The sequence below is a fragment of the Crocodylus porosus genome, unplaced genomic scaffold (genome assembly GCF_001723895.1).
Source record: "Crocodylus porosus isolate Cpor-Errol unplaced genomic scaffold, CroPor_comp1, whole genome shotgun sequence".
Lineage (NCBI taxonomy): Eukaryota > Metazoa > Chordata > Crocodylia > Crocodylidae > Crocodylus > Crocodylus porosus.
The window spans coordinates 15,437,760-15,447,270 of NW_017728951.1; the positions used below are offsets into that span (position 1 = coordinate 15,437,760).

General features: G+C 46.2%; 1 protein-coding gene across 1 annotated transcript in view; it reads left to right on the forward strand.

Moving 5' to 3' along the window:
• The window catches only part of CUNH10orf82 (chromosome unknown C10orf82 homolog), a 9,896-nt gene extending 3,457 nt beyond the window's left edge, over nt 1-6,439 (forward strand). The window contains exons 3-5 of the mRNA XM_019555470.1: nt 3,026-3,212; nt 5,681-5,781; nt 6,285-6,439. Of these exons, the coding sequence (XP_019411015.1) occupies nt 3,026-3,212; nt 5,681-5,781; nt 6,285-6,439 (443 nt within the window). The remainder of the gene's footprint in view (nt 1-3,025; nt 3,213-5,680; nt 5,782-6,284) is intronic.
• The last annotated feature ends 3,072 nt before the right edge of the window (nt 6,440-9,511 follow it).

The following is a 9,511-nucleotide window of genomic DNA, read 5'->3' on the forward strand; positions in this document are numbered from 1 at the left end:
TGTATGGGGGGCTCTGCCACCTGACCCCTGCCTGCTTTCCCAGCCCCCCCTAATCTTCCCCCCCGCCCCATTGGCTGCCCTGCCTGGCCTCAGCTCCTGGCTCTTTAAAAAATATTTAAAAAGCCCTCACTCACTGGCTCCTGCAGTGGCCTCACGGCTTCTGGGAGCTCATGGCAGAGTCCCCCACACATAGGACAGTGCGGGGCAGTCCCACTGCTTGGCAGGAGCTGGTGAGTTCGGGTCTTTTTTTTTTTTTTAAGAAACAGGAGCTGGGGCTGGGTGGGGCATCTATTGACAGGGCTAGGAGAGCGGGTGGAGGATGGGCCTGTCCGATGGGGAGATTCATCTGATTCAGCAGCAGCCAAATTAATTCAGGGCAGTGATTTGAATCAGCAAATCGAATCACTGTTCCCTGAATTGGCCTAATCCGAATCAGAAGCGAATACTAGCCACTTCTCACAAGCCTATTATTTTGTAGTACTTCGCAATTCATAGACTATTGAGTACCTTCTCTTCTTTGAGAAACATGGGCTAGGTGCAGATCTTACCCTTCGTGTGTATTATAGAAAGAACTTCAAAGCCATAACAAAACAGATGTTCACAGCACTTAAAGCACTTTAAAAAGGGTGGGTCCTGCTCTAAGCTAACCCTTGATGGATGTGGTAATAGACTAAAGTGCTTTAGGTTAAGTGCTTTTTGAACATCTGTACCACACCCATCACTCTTCAGTGTCAGTTGCATTTTGCTGCCATCCCAGGGGTCCCTCACTTGTTAGCATTGGTTCATCTGCTCTGGGTAAGCACTGGCCCAGCCCTGTCTTCTCTATCATCTCCCTGCACAGTCAGGTGGGGGGAAAAGGGGGAAGAATGGAGCCTCTGCTGTGCAGACCCCCTCCCCCAAGCTTATAGGCTCGAGTCTTGGTGGGGGCTGAGCCAGGTCCACATGCCAGAGAGGCTCTGTTTCCAACCCCTACTGGATTCAGTTCCCAAAAAACCAGCTGGGCAACACCGTAGCTTCTGGTTGGAGGTGTCAACAGGCTGGGATGGGGGAGGGGAGAAGGGAGCCCCCTGCTGCAATGAACCCACCATAGCTTTCTGGCTGGGGCTTCTGGGAGGGAAGTTGTGTCTGTCCAGCAGGAGGGCTCCCTCGCTGCCCCCCACCCCAGTTCCTGGCACAGCAAAAAGCCAGCCGGGCAGCCCCACGCTGCAGCTCCTGGCTGCAGTTGTCAAGAGGTGAAAAACCAGCTGGGCAGCCCTGTGCCATAGTTCTTGGCTGCAGCTGCAAAGAGGCTGGGGTGGGGGAATAAGGGGATCCCCTGGCCATGCAGACCCAGCCTAGCCCTCCCCCTGACACCCCAACCAGCAAGTTGTGGGGGGGTCCTCGCAGTGGGGTCTCCCTTCCCCCAACCGTCCCCCTCAAGCCACTGCAGATAGTCTCCAGCTGGCAGAGGGAGTGGGGCTAACTCTGGCAGCCTCCTTGAAGGTGTGCAGGAGTGCTCCCCACCTGCTAGCCTTGGCCAGTATGGGCAGGCACTGAGCCCACTCCCAACCACTGAACGGCAAATGTCTGTTTGGTTCATTCCTGCACTAACTTACAGCACTTTAAGTTAAGTGCCATACAGCACTTCCTCCAAAGGACTTTTGGAACATCTCTACTCAGCCATGATCTCGAAACACAAAAGTTCTGGCATGGGGTCATAATTTGCCAAGGCCTTCGTGCTGCAAAAGATGGCCACAACAGGATCCTGCAGATCCTTGGCAGCCGTTATATGCACTAGACTGTTCCCAATTTGGAGTTCCTCAGTCTGGGATGAGTGCTTTTCTCTCTATGTCATTTCATCCACCACTGATCAGCAACAGCCTCCAGTGATTGAAAAATGGCAGCTGCTTAACTGGGCAAAGAAATATAACACTGCAGTTTAAAGCAGGAATTCCAGTTGTTTCCTATTAAAACGGCAGGGGACAGGTATATGGCCAGTAGAATGCTATTTCTGGTGTTGGACTCGGGATAGAGCTAAGGTACTAATGTTCATGCACAAGCATTTGGAGATCACCGATTAGATCTAACTGAGTTCAATTAAAAAGCTCTTACTGACTCCGGTGTGTTTAATTGACCACTGGCCAAAGTCTAGAGGGTGTTTTCTTTTTAGTAAAGCAACAAGTCTTGGTGAAGTAAATTCTGACACCGTTTATATGACTTCTGGTTTGGGTTAGTGCAGTGTTTCAGGTGGCCTAAATAGCACTGCCCTGAGTGAAATGAATTTCGTAGAACCCCGTGAGAGTGTGTGCCAAGCAGTATTACATTACCTCCCTTCTGGGAGCAATTTTTTTCCAATTTGGGACAAACATCCCATTTTAGGGAATCTGCAGGTCAGCAGGGCACTGCCCTGAAAATCAGGACTGTCCCAGAAAACGTGGGTTGATTGGACACTTTGACTTAGGACTTATTCAAAGGTGAGCAAGGACTGCACAATCTGCCCCGCATTAGAAAACAGTAGTGTTAACTAGGTACCACTAAGGTGTATATCAGAATAATGGGCACCTGTACATGCGCTGGACGTCTGCTCCAAGTTGTGCTAATTAGCACAGGTCTAAACAGTTTCGATTAATCGAGTCTCCTAGAGCGTGCTAATTAGCATGCTCCAACATCCTCCGTGTCACATGCATTCAGCGTCCCTGAGCTTCAAAATGGCAGTGGGCACGCTTTAACTAAAGCTCATTGAATGAACTTTTGTTAAAGCACCCCGCCACCATTTTGAAGCGCAGGATGCTAAATGTATCTAATGCTGTGAACACTTCAATTACAGTCACTCTTGGAGCCTCTGTAATTAAAGTGCCCTCCACCCCGAAGCATGTGTAATGATGCCCAGTGAGATTACTCTTGGTAAGGGCCTGGCACATGAATTAACAGCACTTTTTTTGTTCAAGCAGGCATTTTCTTATTGCCTATGATAAAACAGAACCAGGTAATTTTCTTAGGCTGCTCAATGTAATTTGGACTTAAAAGCTATCTTATGATTTTTCAGGGACTAAGGAAACTAGGAGAACCTTGCTAGAGCCACCAATTCCAGGCTGGAGTGGGTTTGTGCCTAGGGCGAAGGTCACTGATCTTGGAGATGGTGTCCGCTACCATGAGATGGCCAAGAATTGCTACCAGGATTTTAAGAACATAATAGATCAAGTCACGTGTGGTCCTTCTAGTAAAATAAACAGGTAAGTTTATATTAGAGTTATATAATTATATTATATTATAGATATAATAACTATATTATATATATTAGATCAATAGAATTATATTAGATAATATACAGGTGAAAAGCATTATATAAGGTTATTATTTTATGAATGGCTTGATACACTAGAGCATATAAGCCTGTGTTGGTTTCTGAAGACTGCAGCATGGTGCATGTCCTTAATACTTGTATTTTAAAACCTTGCTTCTCTATTATTAGTTCTTAATACTTACAATAAAGAGCACACAAGAAGCACTGTATATGGAAGCATGTTAACTCGTGTCTTGCATGTGCTGATGCTTTCTGCCGGCAATTTGAACCATGACACTTAAAGACCTACTTGCCGGGGGCACCCTGCCGATGACCCTTGTAAAGTATTTGCAGCATCTCCTGCTGCATGTTGGATGTAAGGTCTTGTCTTGGATCCACACCTTACTTGCATAAAGCACCCTTATACCACATGGTGATTCCTGAGGTCAGCCAGGAGCAAGGTCCTGCAGATACAACCAGTACTGCAAATCCACTTGGCAAAAACATGGCAGGTTTTTCTCTGCAGTTGCTCCTCAGCTCTGGAATTGCCTTCCTCTCGAGGCCTCCAAAATCCAAGCAATTTGGAAGGGATATAGGACCTTCCTATATGGGCAGGCATTTAGCCACCAAAGCTTGGCTGAGATGTGGTTTAGTGGGTCTCTGTTTTATGTGGCTATTCTAGTTCTGTTTTAAGCTTGTTTTGTTCTTTGGGGTTTTTTTGGTCCCGTTGTTGTGCTCTTGTTTTATAAGCTTTTCTGTCCCCTTATTGCAAGCCTCCCTGAACCTTTGTTGGGAATGGCATCATATAAATCAAATCAATGAATGGATAAATAAAAAGGATGACTTTGATGACCAGTGTTGCACAATTCTCTCATGGATGTTCACCCACGGCGCGTTGTGCGCATCAGGACAGTACATAGCAGTAGCTGAATCCTCAGTCTCGAAAGGGCCTCCTTTTACAGCCAAGAGCACAGTCTGATCTTGGTGGTGCCTGCATGTGAGCTCTGGTGAAGACTGAAAGTTCAGTGGTGAGATGAAAAGAAACTCCTGGGAACACAGTGGTTTTTTAATCCAGCAATACTCATTGGATGTCTACAGATGTCATTTATTTGTTTTGCCAATGATTTCAAACGTCAGGGTTTTTTCTATTTATTTGGCACTTTTATTGCCATAAAACTTCAGTCAGCGCAAAACTTACTGTCAACAAAGCCTTTGCAGTTGTCAGGAAAGTGAAACCAGAGGAGTAAACTAAGTGATTTGTGTCTTTTGTCCTGGGGAGGGCAAGGGTGCCGCTTTACAGGACTAGCAGCCGAAGAGGCCAGGGCTCCTAACAGTGGGGTCCTCCTATTTAACGGCTGAGAAAGGCAAAGCATTTGGCAGCTTGGAAGAGGTGGCAAGGCATCAGATGTGAGGTTCTCCATTCCTAAATCGGGTGCAAGGGAGTTCTTCCTTTCCTCCTGCCACCGAGTAGAAGTTCCTGCTCCTTCTCCCTCCAGCTGATAAGGAAATACATTAAATTCAGCACATCCATTTCCCATAGACTGGTGCTCAACCAACACAAACTCACCCCACATATGCCATCATGGGGTGCATTTACACGAGACACTTACTGCACTTTAGCTTAAAAGCACTGAGCGGTAGTGTGGCAGGTCAAAAACCATACTCATACGCTACTGCGCAGTGGCATTAGGCTAATGCACAGCAAGCATCACAGAATAACCGTGCACCAGCATTACTGTGCAGTAACTTTAGTTACTGTGCATTTAGTTAATATTTCATTAGGCAATTACTAAACTAAATGTTCAGTAACTAAGGCACTTTAATGAACGTGTAGCAATGTCCATAGCCTCTTTGTGAATCCTTGCCGAGGCTGTAATTAAGGTTTTGCTTTAGGGAGGCTGCTAATGCGCTGTGTGTCGAATGTTTCTCTGCAGTAAATACTACGCTTCTTATGGTCACGATCCCCTTCCACACAGCTTTTATGGAATAAAGTAAAGAGGAAAATGCACTGCATTATTGGAGTTGCATGTATTTAGGTCAGAGAGCAGACCTTGGTCCAAAGAATGAAATCTTGGTCCATTGAAATGTATGGGAGATGCAATCTAAGACTCATTTTATGACTCCACTAGTGATGCTGCAGCATTCTCCCTTTGCTCACTTGATTCTGTGCTTTTGCAAAGCTCCCATAAAGGGCAATAGATATGAGGAACGTTTATGTGTTTTGGACATACAAGGAAGGCTCGGTGAGCAGTGCACTTCCAGATGGGAGAATACACATCTCCACGAACTATGGATGAGACGGTTGAAATTCAAATCTGAAAACTATGTGCAATGTGGTACCAGCTAAGAAAATTCCAAAAGCATCCAAGTCCGGTTTTAAAAGGATTCATTCTGAATGGTCATTTTATATTATTTTAGAGGCGAGAAGCCCGACGCTGAAGTTAGCCACACTCCAAAGGTGTACCACAGATCCTACAGGCCTGAAGGGATGATACCAAAATACACTGGTCACGTTCCACGTAAGGACTTTGAATGTCTTGCCTTTAAAAACATACAGTTCACTATTGCAAAACTGTTTTCCAGCACTGATTTACTACTTATTTATTTTGGTTGTTCCCTCTTTTTGAATTAAAAGCTTCCCATCCAATACTCTAGCTGCTCTTAACAATATTTTAAAAGCACTTGTTTAAATATTGTTGATTTACAGCAGTAAGAAATAACCCTGTGTCAAGAGGATTGTAACAAAAACCAACTAGCCTTTCCACAAAATCCTCACCAGTTGCTTACCAGCTAACCCACCTCCTTAGTGGGGAGGAAGAAAGGGCCAACTTGGCAGTTCAACCTCAAGGCTAGCAAACAAGGGAGAGAAGTGAGCTCCAATGGCTCAGACACTAATGGGGAATATTGTGCCAAATACCCCTCTTTTCTCTGACGTCAGTGGGAATCCATTGTAGGCACTCCAAGGAGGCCCTAAATTGGGTAGGGGATTAGCATTTAAGCAATGGACGTTTGTTTCTTGCAGATCAACATCTTATTGTTGGAAAAACCTATGGAAACTTGTGCCGAAGCTGCTCTGCGTGCAGTCACAAGGAGGCGTGCTATGGCGCATATCTCACTAAGAAACATCGTGCCGAATGGAAGCACCAGGAGAACAGGGAATGTGACGTGAAGAGCTGAGACACGTAATGCTTTCGACTTTGGCAAGTGCTGATTAAAAGCCTAATTAAATACTATCTGTGATGCGTGTGTCTAAGCCTTTTAGGCTTGATTCCAACCTTTAATGCTTTATTATTTTGAGATGTGTCGTGCTTTGGACAAATTTCACTTGTGAGGCGAACATAAAATCAGGTTCTATGAGTCATGAACTCATCTAGCGTTTAGCGCTCAGCTTTCTTTTAATGTCCTTTAGCAGAAATACTCAGAGACTTGTTCATTATAATGCACTTCTGTTTTCCTGAATGGAGGGCACTGAGTGTTTGGACTGCGGTAAAAAAATTACCAGGGCGAAAAATTCCAGAGAGCAAGAAATCTGCACCGTGGACAGGGATTCAGTACAGGAGGGCAGGCATCGTGTGTTGGGCTAAAGCATTTTAACAAGTAACATTTAAAATACTGCTTCAGCCAACGTTTCCAAACTGCTGACAGCTGAGCCCCACTTCATAAAAATAGAATCATTCTTGCTGTAATTCAGCCACCCCCTTTGTGATCAAAGTCTCCTCATTTATATTTATATGGGATTGACACATACTTGTTCCCCTGCCTCCTGGCTTAACTTTTTGTGTCCTTTGATGTGGGCATATCCTATGTTTTGGGAAGCTGGAGTATAGAAGGAGGCTGAAGCAAAAGATATCAACAGATTGTGATACAGCCAGTCATGTAGATGTCATTATTTCCAGGACTGGTGGGTTTGGAGAGATCAGAGACTCCTTTTCTCCTCAGCTCATAGCCACAGGGCATTAGGCCTGTGCGAAGCGGCAAGTATTTGCTTCAGATTCAGCTGATTCGGGGGACAGTGTTTCAATTCGGTGATTTGAATCACTGTCCCGAATCAATTCGGCCAAATCTCCGAATCACCCAGGCCCGTCCCCTACAGCCAGCAATGGCTGCCCCATCCACCCCAGCTCCCGGCACTTGTTAAAACCCCCCCGACCCAGTGGGTGCTGCAGGGCAGGGGGCAATCCCTGCTGCTCCCCACTGCACACTGCATGGGGGGCTCTGCACGAGCCCACTGCCCCAGTCCCCCCATGGCTGTCAGGCCCACCATGGTTCCGGCCCTTTAAGAAAAACAACTCCCACCCCCGGACTCACCTTTCCTGCTGGCGGGGGGGGGTGATCCCCGCTGCCCCTCTGCGCAAGCCCCCTGAAGCCCCAAGGCCACTGCAGGAGGGGTGAGTTCAGGGGCTTTTCTCCTTTTTTTTGTCTTAAAGGGCCGTAACTGAGATGGGCAGGACAGCCATGGGGGGAGTGGGGGGGTTGGGGGACTTGTGCAGAGCCCCCCGTGCAGTGTGGGGCAGTGAGGATCGCCCCCATGCCTGGCAGCACCCAGTGAGCACCAGGGCTTTTCTTTCAAGGGCGGGGGGCTGGAGGACAAGGCAGGGGTCGGGGGAGCTGGGGGAGCAGGCAGGGGTCCCCCCATGGTCCCCTCCCCCCTACTTACCAGTTCCGAGTCCAGCTCCAGCTCCCTGCTGCAGCCTCCGGGGACTGCCCGACTCATCAAAGCTCCCCGAGCCTTTTCCGGAGATTCAGAGAGCTTTGAATCGTTTCGGACCTTTTAATTGCTCCCCTGATTCAATTTGGATTTGGAGATTCAGCCACCAAATCAGGCCGAATCGCCTCCGAATCAAATCATCACCCAAAGCTTCGCATAGCCCTATAGGGCATCACTACCAGTCTGGTTCTGATCTAATGAATATGGTTTGTAAAGTTAGCTCAACATACTGAGATCACATACCAACAACTGCACCTGACCTTTCGTCCCACACGTGAATCTGAACCATATTAGCAACTGCGAGGCAGGTTGTGTGAATTTCCCTAATGTGACCCACGGAGCAGGCCACCTCCTTTGTGCTGCTGCCACAGACCTGGAGCGCCACATGGGAACATGCAACAATTCTTCCCCTTTTCATCTCGTTTCCCTTGCCCCTGACCACTTGCACAGCCAGAAACAGCTATGTTAATAATATCAGAATATCAGGATACCTCCTAAAGCAGGACAAGAAGACCAGAAGGATCTAGATCTTAAAAATGGGTGGTCTGCAAATATTTATTGGTACGTTTCCTGCTTGGAACCACGTCAGAGAAGCAGACCTGTTTGGAAAACAAACCAAAGCAGCAGCAGATCATTGCAGCTCCCCAGTTTTGTTATGCTGTTATCCTTCTTGGGGGTTTTGTTATCTTCATATGGTAAGAGAGACCTTTTTTTCCCCTACCAATATTAGCGCATACATCTGTGTCTAGCTAATTACATTTCTTTATTATATGTAAAACTAGTTTGTTCTGTCACAATGATCAAACTCTGACCTGAGGGAGTGATGGGAGGAAGGTTTGAATTTAGCTTTGCTAATCAATTCCATAATATCTCCTTTTTTTTACAATGGCATGATTTAATAGCACCAATTTTTGCTTTCAGGTCTTGACTTCTGCGTTAAGCATTTAAATTTCAATTTTTTTTAATCTTTTAACCTTTATCCCTTTGATTTTTTTTCTCAGCCTATAATTTATTATGCAGTTTCCTGTCAGAGAAGGAGGTAGACTAGGTGACTTTTACTGTGTTGCAAATTATAATTATTAGCGTTATTTGCATTAGTAATGGATTCATTCTTACAACTGAAAACAATTCCATTATCTGATCAGACAGCTATCTTCACATTGTCCGGGATCATAGATTTTCATTAGGCACCTCTTGCTCACTAGGTCAAAAGGAGCACTCTTCTTCAATACAGTAGTAGATGGTCTATCTGCTCATAATGCTTCCCTGAGCAAGAAAAGAGTGCTAACCCTTTAGGAGCAAACCCCTTGCTGCTTCTCCTCTGTCTTTCCATCACACCTGGAAAGAGTATGTCTAGACTGCCATGTATGATAGAGATACCGAAACAACTTCAGAGACGGGAAGCAACCCGAGTGCCCTTCTCAGCATGCCGAATGGCTTGATGTGCTGCTCTGCACTACCACAGATAAACGGCTATCCGTATTGAGGTGTCTGCACTACACTGCAGTAGGCAATGTGGTTCTACTCTAAGTGAGAAATAC